General features: G+C 37.7%; 1 protein-coding gene across 1 annotated transcript in view; it reads left to right on the top strand.

Annotated features, from left to right (window-relative positions):
* LOC117707158 (EGF-like and EMI domain-containing protein 1) overlaps positions 1 to 22,152 on the top strand; it is a 530,582-nt gene that overhangs the window by 487,683 nt on the left and 20,747 nt on the right. Inside the window, exons 7-9 of the mRNA XM_076932235.1 lie at positions 9,127 to 9,246; positions 11,732 to 11,854; positions 17,908 to 18,045. Coding sequence (XP_076788350.1) covers positions 9,127 to 9,246; positions 11,732 to 11,854; positions 17,908 to 18,045 — 381 coding nt within the window. The remainder of the gene's footprint in view (positions 1 to 9,126; positions 9,247 to 11,731; positions 11,855 to 17,907; positions 18,046 to 22,152) is intronic.

Genomic DNA, 22,152 nt, shown 5'->3' with positions numbered 1-22,152 from the left:
TCAGCTCACAGTGAACTGGCAGTGGCAGGTGGCCGCCTGCAGAGGGGCGCGGGGACCCTCTGTGCTCTCTCTCTACCCGTGCATTTGAATCCCGCTCGGTCCGTATGTCTCCTCCTGCGTCTCATGGGAAGGAAAAAAAAAAAAGAAATCAGTTCACTACATTTCTTTTTTAATTTTTTCTTTTTAAGTTATATTTTTATTATTTAAAACTATCTTATACTTAAATATATTTTGATAATATATTTCCCTTTTCCAAGTCCTTTAGATCTTTTTTCCAAACCCTACCCACTCAACTTTATGTTCTTTCTTTGGCAAAACGTAAAACAACAACACTCCCCAAAGAAAGCCTAAGAAAATAAAATTAAAAAAAAAAAAAAAAAGAAAAGAAAACCAACAACAAAATAGAATCAACCAACAGTTATACCCAAACTGTAACCAAGTAAAATCACACACACACACACACACACACACACACACACACACAAACTTGTAGGGTTCATGTATTGGTCAACTACTCCTTAATATAATGCCTGCCCAGGAGTGTTTGGCATACCCAATGACACTTTATTGGAGATAATTAATTTTTCCCTTTCCCAGCCTCTATAAATGATGGTCCATTGTTATCTTTTATCCATGTAATAGTTTTCATCCACTCATTCAATCATCTTTCCATTCATGAATTCATTCCATTCAGTTTTTAAATTATAACAAAATAAACTTATAATAAGGTAAAACAAAAACTATCACACTGAAGATGAACAAGACAAACCAACAGAGGGAAAAGAGCCCAAGAGAAGGCACATGAATGAAAACTCACTCATTTGCACACTTAGAAATTCCAATTTTATGAGGGTGTGCTCCTACCATTCTCCCAATCCCACCTCCCTGCTCTCGCATTCCCCAACACTAGGGATCCAAACTTTTGGGGACCATGGCCCTTCATTTCCACTGTTGCCTAAGGAGACCACCCTCAGTTACCTATACAAGCAGAGCCATGAGTCCCTCCGTTTCTGTTCTCAGGCTGGAGGCTTCGACCCTGAGAGCTCTGGTTGAGTATTTTGCTACTTCTTCTAAAAAAAAAAAAACAAAAAAATAAAAAAAAATTAAAAAAAAATAAAATAAAAAAAATTAAAAAAAAACAAAAAAAAAAACAAAACCAAAGCACCCACACTTTGGTCTTCCTTCCTCCTCTTGAGTTTCATGTGGTCTATGCATTGTGTCTTAGGTATTGTGAGCTTTTGGGCTAATATTCACTCATCTGTGAGTGCATGGCATGTATGTTCTTTTGTGATTGGGTTACCTCACTCAGGATGATATTCTCAAGCTCCATCCATTTGCCTAAGAATTTCATGAACTCATTGTTTTTAATAGCTGAGTAGTACTCCATTGTGTAAATATACCACATTTTATGTATCCATTCCTCTGTTGAAGGACATCTGGTTCTTTCCAACTTCTGGATATTATAAATAAGGCTGCTATGATCATAGTGGAGCATGTGTCCCTGTTGTATGTTGAAACATCTTTTGGGTATATGCCCAGGAGTGGTATAGATGGGTCCTCAGGTAATACTATGTTCACTTTTCTTATTGTGGTTTTGTTAGTATGCTGGGTAAAATAATTTTTATTGATTTCATCTTAAACTTCAAAGTTTGTAGTGAGTTAAAATGTCCTTCGACATAATTATAGGTCATATTTATTTTCATATTGTAAAATGCTAGTTGATCTGTTGAACATTTTAAAAATAGATTCCTTTTTGAGAATTTCATATATGAGCACTGTACTTACATAATTTTCCCCTTTCTCTCCTTCCTCCCACTTTTCCCAACCCTCATACTTTTCAAATATATCTTATTATTTAATTATTGTTCATATATGTATGTATATATGTATACATGTATAAGTATATAAGTATATACAAATACTGATAAATAAAGTGTTTTGAGTTAAAAAAAGAAATTCCATAAAATCACTAAATTGAAAGACATAATATGTATGCAGAGAACTTGGTAGAGACCTGTACAAGCTTTGTGCTTGCTGCTTTAGTTTCTGTGAGTTTATATAAGATTTGATCATATTGATTTAGAGGGTGTTTTGCTTTGTTTTCTTTTGCTTTGATTTGATTTGTTTCTAATTGTCCTCCATTTCCCTCTGGCAATTACACTTTTTTTGCCTTCTCTTATGCATGGTTCTCCATAGGACCATGATAGGATGGCTGGTTTTGGTTAAAGTACTGGTTGGAAAGCCCAGAGACCCAACAGGTGTCTATTGCCTGTAAGAGACGGACATCTATTCCACCCTGCTCCCAGAATCCAGGCTCCTAACACATGGCGTGGAACTCCATTGATCCTGCACTGTTCAGTCATGTTCAGAGAAATGCAGCCCCACCCAAAGAGCACAGCTAGAAGGCATGGCTACAGGCCTCAGGCCCTAGAAAGATTTACATACTAATGAGATGCCTGAAGGCCAGAGGGAGGAGCCAATTAAGCATTCTTCCCCAGACCCTCCCCCTTTCTCCCTCCCTATTTAACTCAGGTCTGCCCTGAGTTTCATGGGAGTGCACATCCAGATTCAACTACCATCCATCATGAAAATAAAGCCTGTAAAACTCATGGACTTTCTCGTGTCATTGGGGCCGCACTGTGAGGAACCACAGAGAAGACATTTAATCCGAGTCACTGCACCATTGTTGTTGTTTTAAGAAGTCCGACCGCAGCTCAGAACAGACCACTCCAGACCATGCGGTTCCAAGGGGGAGAAAGTTTATTCAGGGGAAAGGGCAAAGGTGGGGAGAGAAGAGAAGTAGAGGCCGGCCATGACCACGTGGAGAGAGAGGAAGGTGGGAGGGGACAGAGAGAGAGAGGGTGTAAGAGCGGGGGTAAGAGAGTAAGACAGCAAGAGAAGAGAAGAAGAGAGAGAGGAGGGGGCAAGCAGCCCCTTTTATAGTGGATCGACTACCTGGCGGTTGCCAGGTAACTGTAGGGAGGAGCATACCTGGCTGTTGCCAGGTAACTGGGGAGGTGGAGTTTAGACGGAATACTAACACCTATAGCCACAGCCACTGTGCCTAACTTCCCCCCTGGAGGATCTTTCAGCTTTCCCAGCCACCCTACCCACAGTTCTCTGATCTCTGAGGAGAGGATTAGATGAAGCTGTCCCATTTAGGGCTAAATGTCCTCTCTGTAATATCTGGCTGTGCATCTCCATATTTGTTCCCATCTGCTGCAGGGGGAAGCTTTTCTGAAGGTAGCTGCTCAAGGCACTGATCTATGAATTCAGAATGTTATCAGGACTCATTTTATCACTATGCGTTTCTCTTTTTCTTTCTTTTTTATTTTTTTGTTTTCTCTCTTTTTTAGACAAATATTACTTGGTTTTACCCTAGGTTCAAGAGCTATCTATCTCTGGTTCTTGGTCATCCAAGCAGTCTCAGGTTTAGGTTCCTAATTTGGCCTTACGCTAAATCAGATATCTGTTAGTCACTCTCACAAATTTTGTGCCAACATTGCCCTAGTATATCTTGCAGGCAGGACACCATTGTAAGTCAGATGGTTTGTGGCTGGGTTGGTGTTTATGTTTCTCCTTTGGTAGCAGGCAAAGTACGTTCCTGTACGAAAGACGCTAGTAAGTAATGGTGAAGGCTTTATGTAGGCCCCAGCTTAATATCTTCAAGTTCAATAAGTTGTGTAGGTGTTGTCTTCAGCAATGGGAGCTTACTGTCAGTCAATTGAGTGCAACAGTAAACATCTCAGGCTTTTGACAACAGCCTGAGATGTTTAGGGATTCCCAGGGACCCATTGGACCAATAACTCAGTATAATAACTCAAGCCTGGTATGGGAAGCTTTGTTTGTTGACAAGAGATACCCAGTTGGGCATTTGTCTCTCCCATTATCTGAAAAAAAAAAAAAAAAAAAAAAAAAATATATATATATATATATATATATATATATATATATATATATATATATTCAATATGATGTTTAATATCCTTAGCCATTAGGGACATGTAAATCAAAATTACTTTCAGATTGCATCTTGCAGTTGTCAGAATGGCTAAGATCATAAAAAGAAATAACATTGTATGCTGGTATTTTTTTTCAGAAAATTCAGAATAGATCTATCTCAAAATCCAGCTATACCAAGGTATTATATACCTTGGGCATATAAAAGGACACTTTGTCCTAACAGAGAGACACTTGCTCAAATGTGTTTACTGTTGCTCTATTCACAACAGACAGGAATCATAAATGGCCTAGATGTCCCTCAACATAAGAATGGATAAAGAAAATAGGTATATTTACACAATGGATATTATTCATCTGGAAAAAAAAGATAATACAACATAGAATTCACAGGTAGATGGATGAACTAGAAAAATCACACTGAGTGAGGTATCCAGTCCCAGAAAGACAAATATGATATGTATTTACTTATAAATGGTTATTAGCTGTGAAGCCAATGATAACCAGGCTACAAACCATAGAACCACAGAGGGTATGGAGTAAGGAACTAGAGGGAACAGATGGATCTCAGTAGGGAAGGGAAATAGAATAGATAATTATGGGTAGAGGACTAGAATGGGAGGATCAAGTGGGTAGCGTAAAGGGAGTTTTAAGAGGGAATATAAAGATAGCTAAAATTAAAGGGCATTAGAGAGATAATATGGAAACCTAATAGAGGTCACTACTTTTCAATTATCCTCAGATAAATCTTAGGATAAAGGCAGAAAGCATAGGTTTTTTTTTGCCAAAATATCACAAGAATGGTCTCTGTCCCAGTTGCTCATATTGTCCCCTCTGAAACCTCTTGAGCTGGGCCTCCAAAGTCCATATAACTTTCAATACTACTGTCTTTTCAAGCTCCTACTAGGATGGCCGCTGAGAGCGAGAAAGCTTCCATGGAGGGACAGGAGCTAGAATTTAGTCTGGAAAACCATAATGCATCTTAGCCACATTGCCAAACAGGAAGTGGAAGCCCTCACTGTTCAGCATTCAACCGTTTTTTTTTTTAGTTCTAACTCCTAAATTCTAAATTTCTACAAACAACAGCATGGTCAGACATGTCACAGCAATATCCCACTTCCTGGTACCAACTTCTGTCTTAGTTAATTTTCGGTTACTGTGACAAAACACCACGAATAGGACAACTTGGAAAAACAAGTGTTTAATTAATCAGAGCACTAGAATCTATGATGATGGAAAAAAGGCATGGTGGCAGGAACAGCCAAGAGTTTATACCTTGATCTATAAGTAAAATGGGGAGAGAAACCCTGAAGCCCACAGAAAATGATACACATTCTCCGACAATGTCACACTGCCTGATCCTTGTGAAATAGTTCCATCAACAGTGGACCAAGTATTCAGACATACGAATTTATGGAGACCATTCTCATTCAAACCACCACAATTCATATATGCATAATAAATTAATAAAACTTTAAGAAGATTCATTTATTGAGTACATTTCCAATAAATATGTCAAGGTCAAAATTCATGGTATACTCGACTACCCTACCATCCTAGGATGACCAAAGTGCATTTCTCATCAAAAAGCTCTGAGATATTCAAGAGAACATTTTTTTTCCTCTAGTCAGAAACTTATTTAATGTTAGATGCTTTTATCATGTAACATTTACAAATATCCTTCATTGCTATTGTAAAGAATACAAACTGAGAAAAGCAGATCCTATCAAGAATGGAAGTGGCCACTAACAAAAATGAAACAGGTTGCATGGAGGAGACAGTAACTAGGATTCAGTCTAGAAAAAACAAATGCATATTTGTCCCACTGCCAGGACAGTGGGTATGCAGGCAAGCAGAGCAGAAAATAAGGGATGCTGAGGCAGCCACTGCTTCTTTGAGAGAGAGGTGAAGAGAGGGTTAGTTGCATTGCCCTTTAAAACATTCATATTTGTTTATTAAGCAAGTAAATTTGAATAGAAGAATCAATAAGACATAACACTTGCTCTGAAGAGGGCCCAAGTACGCATAGGTCATGAAGAATACATCTTGAGTATGAACCATACACACTAATTTTTATTTTTCTTATTGTAGTTTTTAAAATTCAACTTTTTAGTGGTAGTATTGTGTTAAATTATATATATATATATATATATATATATATATATATATATATATATATATTCTAAAATTGTAAATAAAATATGGATATTTATATCCTAAAATTGGAAATATTGGAGATATATTATGAATGGCTATCTCCCAACAGAAAGTCCAAGAACCCAACAGTGCACAAGTGTGGATGTCTTAGCTGGTCTTCAGTATACACTGAAATTCTGAAGAAGTAGATTTTAACACTAGTGAAGTTTTGCCTCAGCTACAGAATGGATGAACTTGCCAGTGAAAATGAAGACAAGAAGGCAAAAAGCAAACACTTTGTCATTCAGTGTCCTTTATATAGGTGGCCACTAAAACGTATGGCCCAGATTTAAGGTGGGTCTTCCTTCCTCAAATGCTTTAATTAAGTAAAAATTCCTCTTAGATGTGATCAGTTGCTTGGGTGTTTTGTTAATTCCAGATGTAGTCAAGTTGACAAACCTAGGACAGACATCATACAGCCTAAGCAACTTAGGTCTGCTTTTTGCCCCTGGGAATTAGACCTGTGCTTTGGAGAGGTCATGTAAATTGAATTAGTCTGGGTGTGATCATTTGTCTGCCTCTTTCTGAATTTATTGATTCATCTACTTTTGCAGCTATCAATACTTCATTCCATGTTTTTATGAAGTAGCATTTATTAAGTCATAACTAGCCTAGAGCAGTATTATTGGATCATTTCCACCTGTACATTTAACCTTATAAAACACAGCCATTGTGTCTTTAAAATTTGCATTGTGTGTATTTAGTTGTTGTGTGGGTGCACACGTGGTGCTTTCTGATGGTTTGTGTGGACACAGAAGCCACTGCATATGTATGGAGGTCAGAGGAAAGCTGACCAGAGTTGGTTCTCTCATTCCAGCACATGGGGTTCAGGGTGGAACTCAGGTCAGGCTTGGCAGCAAGTGCCTTGACTTTCTAAACAAATTTTTGTTTCCACTCAATATATGAGGATTCTAGGGGCATTGTCATTTTGATAAACATTGAAAATATCAGTAAATATGTAATATAGATCCTCTGTGTTTATGCAAGTTTGAATTATTGTTCTGTGATATTATGTTTACATTATTTGTCTATCATCTGAAGGAGATGAGAAGCATTGCACTTTGTTTATTTTTTAGCATTGAGATAAGTTTTTTTTTAATGTTTGATATGATTTACCAAAAAAGACATTATAGTCTAACAATTTTATTTATTGAGGAAAAAAATGAATGAGTTCTTTTTCTATTCATTTGGTATTTACCTTTTCTAATTTTTAAAATTTCTAAATTTTAGCATTGCCTTTTGATATAAATACATAAAGCTTTCTGATTCTTTAGACATCACTTCAATTTTCTCATGGTCATTTCAATAGTATTTTGAATTATTTAAAAATATTTGCCTTGGGTTGAGAATGGGAAAGTGGCTTCCTGACTAGACTTGAGGACCTGAGTTTGGGTGCCTAAAACCCATGTAACTGGTGTTGTCTGGCAGATAGACAAATAAAAACATTCCACTGTAGTCACTTTATATTCATTGATGTTTTGTTTCGACTGAGCTCATGGTTTGTCATTTTCATGGCCTTGTGTGCATTGAAAAAGATTGTATACATGTGAGTGAGGCTGAAGGAGTTATAAATGTCAGTCAGTGTGATGTCATAGTTTTGTCTCCATAATTCTTAATGTCTTTGTCACAGAGTCTCAATTTACTTTATTATTTTGTGGTGCTGGGAACAAATTCTGAATATTTATAAACCCTGTTTTTTTTTCCCCTTTGGATTGGTTTGTTGTTGTTGTTTTGTTTTAGTTTGGTTTAATTTTGGTTTTCTTGTTTTGTTTTTATAATCTAAACTTTGAATGTTTTACTTGTAAACTAAAGAGGGAGGCATGCTGCCACCAAAAGATACCTCAAGTCCTTTCTGTGATTTTATCTTATAAATTACATTTAAGGAATATCCTCAGTCTCCAATGATTTCCTTCAATTTCTTTGCATAACCTACATAAAAATGGATCCATTCTTTAAAAAGCCAACCTGGCAATTTCATAATAGAAACAGGTAGTCTAAACAGCCCTATATCTAATGAAGGAAATAAGTCAATGTTCATAGTTTTTCAAAACATAAATCCCCAAGACAAATTCCATCACACTCTTAAAGAACTCAGACCAAGGCTGTAGTTCAGATAGTATAAGCATACACAGCACCATTGAACACATTTTGTGATGGTGTCATTACTCTATCCCAAAGCTAAGAAAAGACATCACCAGAAGAGAAAACTACAAAATAAATGAACATTTCTCAAATTCAAAAGTCCTTAACAAATATAAGAAAACCTCACTGAACCATTTATAAAATAATTATAGTCTAGTCCCATTAAATGTTCTTAGACAACCAAGGATGTTCAGACATTTGAAAGTCAGTTACCAGAGAGCATGGTGATGCATGGCTGTAACCTGGTATTCCAAAGCCAGAATTGAGAGTGGCTGGGATCAGGTTGGGTTCAAGGCCAGCCCAGGTTACATACAAATAATCTATTCTCAAAAGGAAGAAGAAATACTTATCCCTACCAGCAAGAGCTGGGGATCCTCCCTTTGTCTTCCCAATTGCCTTTTCCTGACACCATGACTGGTGGCCAAATGTCAGAAGGAATCCAGAGAAAGAAAGTGTTGATCTAAGGATGGTCCTACTATTTAACAACATGGAACAGTGAGTAGAGAAACAGAAACAGATTGAAGCCTTATTTGATGGTTCACTTTGTATTAGAGGGCAGGAGATACAAACCTGCAGACAGGGATATTAAGCCTTTGTGACCTTGATCTCTATATTTATTTTATTCAGAATCAGAGCTCAGATCACAAAGCAGAAATGTACATGTTAAATGAGTTCTGAAGGGAAGTGGGAAAACCTATTCTGGTATCCTTGACCACTTTTAGATGGGAAATGAATGACTTCAATGTCTTTTCCTTCTCCGGACTTCCACTCTGCACATCTTCCTAAACTGAATGAATTTCAAACTATCACTGTCTCGTTGCTTTTCAGAGACAGACCCCTGTGCAGGTGAGAATGGATGTGCTCACCAATGTCAAAGTGAGAATGGCGTGGCCAGGTGTGCCTGCCATGCTGGGTACCAGCTGTCTGAAGACAAAAAGGCCTGTGAAGGTAGGAAGCTGAAGTCTTAATTGAGTAATTGTTTGAAATTCTGTTGTAGTCAGATTGAACACTTGGAGCAGGGGAAAATATATTTTTATTTATGCTAAAAAGGAATACGTTAATTCTTGACTTGATCACTATGAAAAATATTTTATAAGGCTACAAAAAATTTCAGTGAATATGTGTTCTGAGAGAAAATGACCTAGTGTGCTTTCAGAAGTAATGCTTTTTGTTTTCTGAGTTTTCTTTTTTAAAAGAAAATGAAATCCAGAATTAATATTTAAAACCCTCCATAACCACACAGGGAGTTTTTGATTATAGACTACAGAGGTGGGGTAACCTTTGAAAAGCAAGTATGTGCAAATTAGCCTCTCAGAAGTTAGGAATAATTAAAATGAGAAGAGAAAGAAATCCTGTAAACACAAGGTTACACATTTCTGTTTCCAGAAATAGCAACGCAGACACACTTCAGTTCAAAGATGAAAAGGCTAAATTATTGCATGACTGGCACCAATGGAGGATGAAGGAATTCCTGAGGGAGAGCCTTTGTTTTAATAACTTCTGAGAAACCATAGAATCCTTCATCTGTATCATGACATCTTCATAAAATGAGAAACAGTATATTTGGATTAATTATGAAAACAGCAAAATGTTCCTTGGCTTACAGGACTGATAAACATTTTGAGAAATTAACTAGTAACCAGACACAAAAATCGGTGTGAAAATTTGGGACGAGAAATGGGGGCTGATGAAATGGCTCTGCTAGGACAGGCACTTGATGCCAAACCTCACAAACTGAGTTCAAGGCCCCAGGATCCATTAAGTGGAGGAATAGAATCAACTGCTACAAGTTGTCCTCTGACCTACTTGTGTACTTTGACATCCTCCCTGCATATACATATGTACACATACACACAAAGTAAATAAAATAATACACACAAAGTAAATAAAATAAAATAAAAAGGATTTATGGATTTTAAAAATATTTTGTCAAAGATATACCACTTTGATTTCCATTTCTTTATTTAGTTATTGTTTTATTACTTTATGTATGTATAGGTAGTATGCCTAGATGTATGTTTGCATATCGTGAGCATGCAGTACCCACAGAGGACAAAAAAGGGCATCACATCCCCTGGAACTGGAGTTACAGAAGATGTGAGCTGTCATTTGGGTACTTAGAATTTAACCCAGGTCCTCTAGAAGATCAGAAAGTGTTCTTCATTGCTCAATCATCTCCCAGTCCCTGGTTTTCATTTCTTGTTTGTTTTGTGTTTGTTTGTTTGTTTGTTTGTTTGTTTTCAATGCATCCCAACCACAGTTTCCCCTTCTCCCAGTCCCCATCCCATTCCCTCTCTCCCAGATCCGCTCCCATTTTCCCTTCAAAAAAGAACAATCCTCCCAAGAATATTAACTGAACACGACACAAGATACAATACAGCATACATCTCTCTTAACAACTGGCAGTAAGGAAGGGAGAGAAGCTTAAGTTTTATAAAAGTGACAGGCAAAGAAACGTAGAAAAATATATAACTTTCATTTTTTCAGACTCTTAACTTCTGATACATTTAATCCTATAAATCTCTCCCCAACACCACTGCATATTTGAGCACTCTAACAATATAGAGGAATATAGACTGGCATGCAGGTCTGTGCAAAGAAAATGTACTAGTCAGAAAAGAGGTGACAGGATAGGACCTTTTCACACAAAACTGAAATTGCATTCAGTTAAAGTAACCATAACTTTCAGGAGAAAGACGGGATATTAGCATCATATGGCAGATCTTTTAACAATGTAAAGATGTATATGGACCAAGTGTGTATTGGTATGAGAAAGGCCCCATATCTGACCTTCACCTTCTCCTTTAAAACAAGGACTCACAATAGGTTATATTTTGGAATGTGCGAGTGTGTGTGTGTGTATGTGTGTATTTCTGCATATATATGTATATGTATGTATATATGTATAAATATATAATACTTATACATATATTCATGCAATAACAATTGATGAAGAAAGAGGCCATGAATTTGAAGAAGAATGCGGAAGGAGGGATATATGGGAGGTTTTGAAGAGAGGGGATGAAATGTAATTAACATATGCTCTCAAAAGTAAACAAAAATATCACGGAGTTGGGATATCTGTTATAGAACATGACATATTCACAGCATCAAACTACAATTGCTTCTATTTGTCCTGTTGAGGAATAGATTAGAACTATATTTGTAGTTGCAATCAATTGTTTGTTCAATTAATAACAGTTGGTTCAAATAGATATGAAGTACTACCAATGAGCATCTGGCCAACACAAGATCCATAGTCATACAGCTGGCTTACTCACAAATAACCCTGCCTCACTGAGTATATGGAGTCTGGGGTATTTAGTGCTATGTTGAAAATTAGAGGCTGTGCAGTGTAGCAGTCTAGTCAGTTTTATAGTTTACAAACAGAATTGGAGTTGCTAAGCCAGTTACTGTGTGTCTCTCCCTGCAGATATAAATGAGTGTGCTGAAGAACTCACACCCTGTGCTCATCGCTGTATAAACTCAAAGGGGTCCTTCACGTGTACCTGCCACCCTGGCTTTGAGCTAGGAGCTGATGGCAAACATTGTTACAGTAAGTAGCAACCACAGCAGTCTTGGGAGTCGGTGATGCCTTACAAGAATAAAGCAAGAGCAATAATTGAATGAATGAGGCTGAAAACTCTTGGCTAAGCAGAAGTTCCTAAGCATGTTTCCTGGTGGGACAGAAGGATGATGGGGATGGAGATTCTGCTTTCAAACTCTTGGATTCATGGCTCAGATGCTTTGTGAGGTCCTATCTTCTTGTACCACCCCTGCTAAACACTAGAGATTCCACTGTAATGCTCAAAGAGTAACCAGCATGGGTAAAGAAAACAAGAAAGGAAAGAATAGCTGCAGTCTGCGATTGCATGCCACACACATGGGATGCTCCAATGTGTGTCTTCAGTAGTGGCTTCTTTTGTCCGTGGCATTCGTCACACCTCTTCAAATGGTTCCTGCTATTTCACATGCTCATCATTAAAGGTATCCCTATAGCTTCCTTGTGAAGCATTTATTAACAGTGTCCCTGGAGGTACCATATTCCCAATCTCAGCTCAGTTACATGGTTTAATGTGCCCATAGGTAGAGATGTATTTTGAACGCTAGGCTACAGAGTTGTCAACTGTAGCTGCTATTGGAAATGCTTCCTAGTCAATCCCATTCCATGTAAGCACACTCTCCGAAGCTCAGAACTGTCTGTCCCCCCAGTTTCTACCTTCACAGTCTTCCAAATATCAGCATGTTTAACTCTCTTACAAACCTACTCATCCATTCTTCCTACTTTTGCTTTTATCTATTTTTATAGCATCAAAAACTAGATGCAAAGTACCATGCAGGGTACAAGAGTCCCCAAATATACAATAGAATTAAAAGGGAAAATGTCAACCCTTATGAGTACAAAGGAGTTGGTCTTATTGCTGCCAAAGGCATTTCTTTTACTGTGTTTGGGTTTGCTATCTCTTAACAGACAGCAATTAAGAGATTGATTCTCATAATAATCTTCTTCTCATTCAAACCATCATCACTACTGTCTTCTAAATTATCAGTAAGAATATTTCCTATCTTAAAATTACTAGCCAGTGAGCTCACTAGAATGTCCATAGCAAAAAAAAAAAAAAAAAAAAAAATTGCTAAAATAATTTCTCTCTTTCACATTGTATCTTCTCATTAGCACATGTTAACTGGTCCTCATCTCCATGGACTTCTTCATCTCTGTCCTTCCATGTTTCCAGATAAAATTAAAACCTCTTCAGTTTTATCAGGCTTTTGGTGACTTTCAGCCCTTCATTACTGTGTTGGATAATATTGGTCAACCTGACACAAGCCAGGGTATCTGAGGATGGGAAACTTCAATTGAAAAAAGTGACTTTATCAGATTAGCCTACAGGCATGGCTGTAGGCCATTTCTTGATTATGACCGATGTGGAAGGGCCGATCCATGGAGTTTGCAAGCAGGTTTAGCAAGCCATGGAGTCAGTGAGCTGTATTCTACGACTTCAGCTTCAGTTCCTGCCTCCAGGTTCTCCCTGCTCTTTCCCAGGTTGTTTATCACAGCAATAGAAATCAAACTAAGACAATTGCTTTCATTGTTCCAAAATGCAGTTTCTTCTGTACACTCACATCGGTGTAATTTCTCCCCTTTATTTCTGCTTGTTCTCAATAGCTAATTTGTGTTCTCTACTTCTAAGGACATCCCTTCACTGTGTTCTCAGTGAGCCTACTTCCATGATTGACAGCAACTACAATTGGGGTGGAGCTCCTGTCTCAAAGAAGCTCTTTGCACTCTTTCATACCTACCAAAGCCAAAACCCTGATAGTAAAATCCACTGGGTCTTAGTGCTGGGACTCAAGTGGCCTTCCATCTCTGCATAAGCAAGCCCTCTGCCCTTGCCTGATGTTTCTGCATACTGTATGTATTTTTATTGTTGTTAAACAAAAAACACAGGTAGAATAATAGACAAATGAGCACACTCACATTCTTCTTGGACTTCTTCATGAAGACACACCATTAAAAGTCAGAAAATTCACCTTCTTTTTGTAAAATTTTGTTTCTTGATTTGCTAGTGTATCTTTGAAGTTCGTGTATGCATTCCCATTGTGTGTATAGTGCAGTTTCTACACCACAGTGTTTGCCCTGTAAAGAACAAAGTAAAGAAAATGGGATGGAGACTGACTAGTAATTAAGATAAGAAAGGACTTCTGGAGTTGGGTCTATTTGAATCCCTGCCAGACTCTCCTGTTGGTAAGAGAAAAATATGGATGGAATTTTTCTTATTAATATTTGGTTTTAAAATATAGCCAGAGTTTTAGGGGATGAGCATATTTGAAAATCTGCAAATGAATTTTACCATCTGACTAGCACATTCTCCACTACCATGAAAGAAGGGATTGTTATTAATAGTGGTTTATGAGTTAGAGGCTTTCTTTGGAATTTACTCAGGAAAGCAATTTGCCCTAGAGTGGGAAGTATTAGGTGGAAGTGCTGTTTTACATTTACTTTCTTGATGGGAATATTTAACTACATTCTCTCTACAGTCATCCCCAGACCTCAGTATTTACTACTGACATACAAACCTTTATGTGAAAATTTGTGTTCTGAGGTTTCTCTAAACCCATAGGCAGAGAAAATCTTTTAAGACTGTGATGATATTTAACTGTGAATGTAGCACCTGTGTGTAATGAGAGTATTGTAAAGCAAGTGTTTCACCTTTGTCCTAGAAAAGGCTTTATGGTTATTTAATTTCTTTTGAGGAAATCTTGAAATATTGTATAATACAACCATTCAGCCCTCACAGCATGCTGTGAATTCATACTCACTGTCTTGTGATTCGAATTTGGAAAAGTCCACACATTTCATAATTAGTTGAGATTTTCATCATATAAATTCTCAGCTTAACATTATGTTATTAGATACATATGTTTTATGTTTTGTATCTATGAAGCGAATGACATATTTGTCACCTATGGGAAAAACAGATTGATTCTGTTTAAGTATAATTTAAAATTTTCTTTTATGTGTGTGGGGGTACATGGCATGTGTGCTTCATTCCTCTCTCTCTCTCTCTCTCTCTCTCTCTCTCTCTCTCTCTCTCTCTCTCTCTCTTTCTCACTCTCACCCTTTCTCTCTCTCTCTCTTTCTCACTCTCTCCCTTTCTTTCTCTCTCTCTCTCGCTTGCTCTCTCTCTCTCTCTCTCTCTCTCTCTCTCTCTCTCTGTGTGTGTGTGTGTGTGTGTGTGTGTGTGTGCACACCAGCCACAAAATGTGTGTGGTGAAGATCAGAGTACAACTTTCAGGAGTCTGTTTTTTTTCTTCTGACATGTGTGTCCCGGTCATTGACTCAGGTTGTCAGGCTTGGCTGAAGCTCCTTTACCACTGAGCCGTATCCATGGCCCCTGAGTAATTTTTGTATAGTAGGAAAGTAGCCCTTTGTTAATCATCCAGATCAAGAACTTAAAATGTCAGCTTATTTTTAGTATCCAGTTGTAAATCCAAGGTTGGAATTATATATTTATTTATTTTTGATTGTCTGGGTTTTTTTTTTTTTGAAGAAATCATAGACTTGGCTAGCCTCAACTTTGCTATGTAGTCCAGGGTAGACTGGACTTCATAGACAGTCTTCTTGGTTCTGCTCTCCAAGTGATGCTATTTTAACTGTGCACCACTACACAGAGCTTAGATCCATTTAATCCTATGTGTTTTAATGAGATTAGTATATTATCAAGTATGTATGACTTAAACAACTACCAGAAAACAGACACAGCTATATTCCTGCAGCACCTTATGTACCTAGCAAGAATGGCCAGAGTGTACACAGTGATTTTCAGATAGACTGTTCCCTGTGTTTTCCCTTAAATATTGACAAGTATTAGAGAATTTCTTATAGTTTACAATAACCTAAAAACCGTCTTCTCTAGGACTCCTTATGCCCATGGGAGACAGGCAGTTATGGGTACATGTAAAGCTGCTGGCACAGAAGAAAACGAGGATCATAAGGCAGTGCTGAGTTGGATCTCACAGTCTTGACTAAGGAGGCCAGTTTCTTCTTGTCTCTGACACCTGTTGCCAGAATGAACTCGAGCTTTGCCCATGTAGAGCCACCAGTTTGTTTACCTTTCTCAGATGTGTTTACTTATTGTATGAATGTTTTTCTGAATACTTTTATGTGCACCATGTGTGTACTCAGTGCCCAAGGAGGCTAGAGACAACCGTTGGGGTCCCTGGAAAGATGATCATGAGTTCATACGGAAGAGGTAAAAATAAAAGTCATCAAAGAAATCTCCATGGTCTTGCTCCTCAGCTTTGATGCAGCTTCTTTTTAGTAATTGAAACATCTAAACCCTGAAATGCTCCAAACTCTAATATAGTTGAAACACTGACATATTACCAGAGGAGATGATACCACACTTGTTCTTGCAAGGTAGATTGTAATAAAAAGTATGAATGTGTAGTTTAAACACAGTGGTAATATTACTTTCAGGCTGCCTAATGAAGATATCAAACACAAATAAATTTGATGTTGGGAAATATCTCTCATACCCAAGGTATATTTATATATCTACATATTTTTAGCATTCAGAGAGAAAATTTAAGTGTTTGTTTGAACCTCACCTAAATGCAATCAATCTGAGTGGGTAGAATATAACCAGGGAGACCTGGTTTTTGGCATTGACAATGTTCTATGTACTGTCAATCAGTTTAGGGATTGTCCTGATGGATCAGAAGATAGCAACCCTGGTTTAAATACCTTTGTACACAGCAGAAGCGGCAAACAGGAAACGTGCTCAGCTCTGTGTCATGGTCTCTGTATGGGCATATGCTTAAGGAGCATTCCACTCTCCAGTCCTTTATTGTTATAGTTTTCTCAGTCTTCAATCTAGAGAAGTCCCTTCTTTTAACAATAAATTGATCTGTATAAACATTCTGTATTTCACCAATCTATGTGAATGTGTTTTTGAATATTTGATGTAAGCTGCTATGGTCAAATGAAGAAGGCACAGTGGGGTCAGCAGTGACAGGGACCTGCAGTGGTCATTGAGGGCCTGCCTACAGGCTGCTATATGCTGTAACAAGAGGCTGTGTTGATGGAGCACAGGATTGGAGACTAGATTTGTCATGCAGAAGCAATGATGAAACATACTCATAAGGGATGCCTCAATCCTAGGTACATTTGTCTCCTTCCTCCTCCTCCTCCTCCTCCTCCTCCTCCTCCTCCTCCTCCTCCTCCTCCTCCTCCTCCTCCTCCTCCTCCTCCTCCTCCTCCTCCTCTTCTTCTTCTTCTTCTTCTTCTTCTTCTTCTTCTTCTTCTTCTTCTTCTTCTTCTTCTTCTTCTTCTTCTTCTTCTTCTCCTGGATTCAGGCATTAAGATCATAAGGAAACAAGCCAATGTATGTATAAGGAGATCAAAGTGCCTACACAAAGAGGCAGTGCACTGAAATTCCATTCCTCAAACAGAGTCAAGTATTCGATTACTTCTTGTATCTTCATTCCAAAAACCAGGTTACAACATCTAAGTGCTCAGGCCATTTGATATTCATATGCTGAACGTGATACTCACCAATGTCTTCAAATTACGAGCATATACCAGGAATGATGACATGTTTCTTAAAATAATAGTATACTCATATGATAAGTGAATTTTATATGCATCAAAGCTGGTTATCACTCTAACATGATATGACTCACATTACAGCAAGTACATAGGCTTAATGTCTTTAACCTCAAGTAATTCTTAACAGTATTTTTATGAACCCACAGGCACTGAAAAGAACACTCATCAGTTTGACACACATGCACACACACACACACACATACACACACACTTTTTATTCATTAAAGGAAGTGACTTTTTAAAGTATTTAGTAGCAACTGATTGGGTTCTTATTGCCTTCCTTTTCATTACTTCTTATCACTCAGTAATTAAATAGAGTATAGGCATATATAATACTCATGATTTGTTACGCCTCAGAATTTTACTTTTATGTGTGCAAAGTGTCAGTGTATTTCTCTGTGTGTCACCCTCTCAAAAGAGAAAGCATGTCCGTGGTTCACATAGATTCCATTTCCCTTTTGTTGTGTTAATAACCCTCTTTTGCTTGTTTTGGAAAGGAATTGAATTAGAAATTGTCAATATCTGTGAGGAGAACAATGGCGGTTGTTCTCATCACTGCGAGCCTGCAATTGGTGGAGCCCATTGTTCCTGTAACGATGGACATCAGCTCGATACAGATGGGAAAACATGCATAGGTAATGTTTGCCCAGCGCCATCTTCATGCAAAGTTTCTCTGGACTCATTTAATATTTCCATGCTAGAACACATTGCTACATCATGAGCCACGCCCCTCAGACTGAGAGGTGCTTTTACTGGGACTCTGACTACTGATACAGAGGAAAGCAAACAAATACTTGGATATTTACCTTGAAATTAAGGAAATTAAAACACTTTTAATGAGCTATGTGGGACTATTAACTTTATGTAAATAAAAATCATCATCTCATTTCAGAAAAAGCATTCTAAGATCTATCTAAACTATTAAATTTGTATCCCAACACTAGGCACAATTGTGGATTTCATGTCTTCCTACCTCAAGCAGAAATAAAATCATGTCCATTGTTTTTCAGTTTGGTAATGATTTGGATACATACTCAGTTGAGAAGTGGTAACTTTTACTACAAGAAAGGGATAAAAGATATTCACTTTGGACATTCCAGGTCAAAGTCATGCTTTTTTGTTTAATTATGTGTATTTCTGTGTTTATGCATGGGCATGTGTCCATGTGAGTGCAGGTGTCCACTAAGTCCCAAAAAGAGAGTTAGATTCCCCTAGAACTAGAGTTTCTGGTGATTGTAAGCTGTGTGATACAGGTACCATGAAGAGAACTTGGTACTACCATGACTTGGTTCTACATGTTCTTAACCACGTAGCCATCATAATAGCTATCATGTATGTTATTTGCAACAATGAGAAGCACAGACCCAATTTGTCCTTCCCTCATTAAAACATGCTTCATAGAGATCTTCTAGTGTTTCTCTGCTAAGCAGTGAGGGAGGAGTACTGCCGTGCTCTGCCTCTGAAACACTCTCTTAAATAGTGATGCCTCTTCATCTTGGAGCAGAAATACTGTATTTACTGATTTTATTTAGTGATGCCATGGGCTTCCTCTCTCTAAAGTAATAATATGAATTCGAAAGAACTCCCTTTTCACTGTACACCATCCAACATGATGGGAGACAGTTTCAAGCACTAAGAGAGGGGACTTAATCACCAGGTTCCATTATTTTGTTTTGTGCTTCAGCATTATAAAAGAGTGAATCACATGGAAGGTATAGTATTCTGCTCTCACAAAAAATGTTAAACCTAAACAATATCATTGTATGTGTTTCTTGATCCAATAATGCCTTCTATACTGCTATGAGTCTATGCGGTCCAACATATCAGAACCAATTGCTTTCCTTGGGTCTCTTTCAATGTTAAATACACCGTATTTTCTGTCTTATTAATACTTAAATTTATGAAACAAATTTGTTTTCCTCTCTTCCTCACTTTCTTTTTCCTTACTCCCTTCCTTCCTTTTTTCCTTCCTTTTTGCCTTCTCATTTTGTTTTTCATATGAGTACTGAATAGAGAAAACTGAAAGCATTTATTTATTTATTTATTTATTTATTTATTTATTTATTTATTAATGTATTCATTCATTCATTCAATTAGTTGTTTGGTTGGCTTTTGCGGGGATAGTGGGGGGACAGAGTTTCTCTGTGTAGCCCTGGCTGTCCTGGAACTCTCTATATAGATCAGGCTGGCATTGAACCCAGATATCTTTCTCTAACTCACAGGTACTGGGATTAAAGTCATGAGGAACTACTACATGGTTACATGGCTCTTGCTCTCTCTCTCTCTCTCTCTCTCTCTCTCTCTCTCTCTCTCTCTCTGTATAGATGATATAGACATAGATATAGATATAGATATAGATATAGATCTTTAGTCTTTGAAAAGTACAATTCTGGAAACTTTTCTTATTTACAGCTAGAAAAAAGTATAGCATCTGCCAGGGTCAGAATGCAGAAAACTGCATATTTATGAGATTTTTGCAGTCAGCAAAGCAATGTTACACTGCTTATGGTTCATTTTGTTTCATTTTCATTTTAACAACAAAAATGCTTATTTCTGAAGACCAGATAATCAGTAGGGCAAAGGCAATCACCCACTTAGACCATGAGAAGGTAACTCTTCTTGTTGTTAATATGTTAATATAAGATACTTTTTAAAGATGAAAATGTACAAAAGACAAAGACAATCCAGTGTGTTAGCAACAGTGGTTAACCGTGCTCAACTGCAGTAGCATCATCCTGCAACTTTGAGAGCTGTAAACAGTGGCCTTGGAGGGACAGTCATAATAGAAAGTAGTTGTCTGACCTCATTGAGGAATTCCAAATTAAATGCATGGCTAGTTTCTAGGGAGTATGTCTTAGTTTAGGAGTTTTCTTCAGTGACTGTGTACAGAGGATGGGGTTTTATAGCCTGATGCTTTTCAGAGCTGAGTGGATAAGAAGTGTTCACCTCAGTACTGTGAGTCTTCTAGTCTTGACTAGGGCTAGATTTTCCTGGTGAGTGGTTCATTTCATCACTGCTGCTATGTGACATTCTATGCAGTTGCAAAAAGCCCTAAAGTATGATCACAAGAGGAACCAGACAAGCAGCAACTTCATTGAGGATATGAAAAGAAATAAAGACATTTAGAAATCAGGTGGTATAAAGGTTGAACTGACAGTGTTTTCAGAAAAGACTTGAGGTGAAGATGTAGGCAGTAAATTCCTTGCTCTGTAAGTGTGAAATCCTGAATTCTGATCCCAAGAACACACGTAAAAAGCTGGGCTTGTAATCCCAGAACTCAGAAGTAGAGAGAAGAAAATATTTCTGGCTTGCTGGTCAATAAATAAAAGTAAATAAAAGACCCTTTTATAAAACAAAGTGAGGGAGCATTGAGAGTCATAATACATGTGCATTCTCCCCCATGACATGAACTTGCACCCCCATGACTTGCATGTGCACTCCCCACACACATAACATATATGTACTCTCATATCCACACATGGCATGCATGTACACCCATATCCACACATGGCATGCATGTAAACCATACCCACACATGACATGCATTTAAAACATACCCACACATGACATGCATGTAAACCATACATACACATAACACATATGTATACCAATGACCACATATAGCATGCATGAACACTCATATCCACATATGCCATGCATGTATACCCACACCCAACATGGCATGCATGTATACCATACCCACATCCACAAGATTTGTACTGTAGAAGTGGTAAGTTTGTGCTGAGCTTTTGAATAAAAGTCAGTGTTCAGGAGAAAGCTAAGTAATCTTCCCAGAGGAATGGAAATGGCAAATGATTTAAAGTATACCAAAACAATAGTAATCAGAACCATGGACATATTTTCAGATTATGGGAGGAACTTGTATCCTTTGATAGTTGAGACCTATATGTATGTATGTTGGTAAGAAGTAGTATTTTTAACTCAAAAAAGAATTTAAAGTATTTAAAATTTTTAAAAATCATGGAAACTAATATCTTACATGAAATAAAACTAGCTCATTTTTTGTTTTTTATCTTCTGTGTTCACCTTGTTTAATCTAAAGGCCAGAGAAAGGCTTAATATGACAAAAACTAATATTTGTCATTTTCTGAGCAGGGCTCCTTGGGACATTTTTGCAAGAGAAAGAAAGCATTGTGCCCAGATGACCTTCATTTAGATAGTTTCTGCTGACCCCTCGCCTTGACTGACTGACTGCATTTCCTTTCCTTCCAGTCTCTTGTCTTCATTTCCTTGAGTCTACTGACTCTTCCAAGGTTAATTGAGACATTGACCTCTTTGTACCTGTGTAGTCCTGGAGCGATAGGATTTTGTAAGCTCAGCAGTGACAGCCACCCAGCCTAACAGCTCAACACACAGGGGCTTGAATTGAGCTGGGGCAGAAAGCCAAGACCTTCACCATGAAATCCCCTGCTGCCCAGAGCAGAGGAAAACAGTGTCTATTGCAACTCTTTCACTATTTCACTTAGAATGACCCTTCAAAACTTAGGCCGAGTATATTGCTGTTTGGGTGAATGGTTTAGGCTCCACAGCCATTGGGGCCTTTTGATTTTCTATAGGCCAGCTAGCTATATCTTAAGAATGACCATTCCTGACTGTAGAACTCTGGAATGATAGTGCTTTATAGACAACTGCTCATCTGACGGGACATTTGTGGGAATGATTTCACAGCTGTAACAAAACCCCATAAAGCTCATTGCCAGGTTTAAGAAAAAAAACTCTAG

This window comes from Arvicanthis niloticus, chromosome 4 (assembly GCF_011762505.2).
Source record: "Arvicanthis niloticus isolate mArvNil1 chromosome 4, mArvNil1.pat.X, whole genome shotgun sequence".
Lineage (NCBI taxonomy): Eukaryota > Metazoa > Chordata > Mammalia > Rodentia > Muridae > Arvicanthis > Arvicanthis niloticus.
Note: the sequence above shows the minus strand (reverse complement) of the source record. Positions and strands in the feature narration are given on the sequence as shown.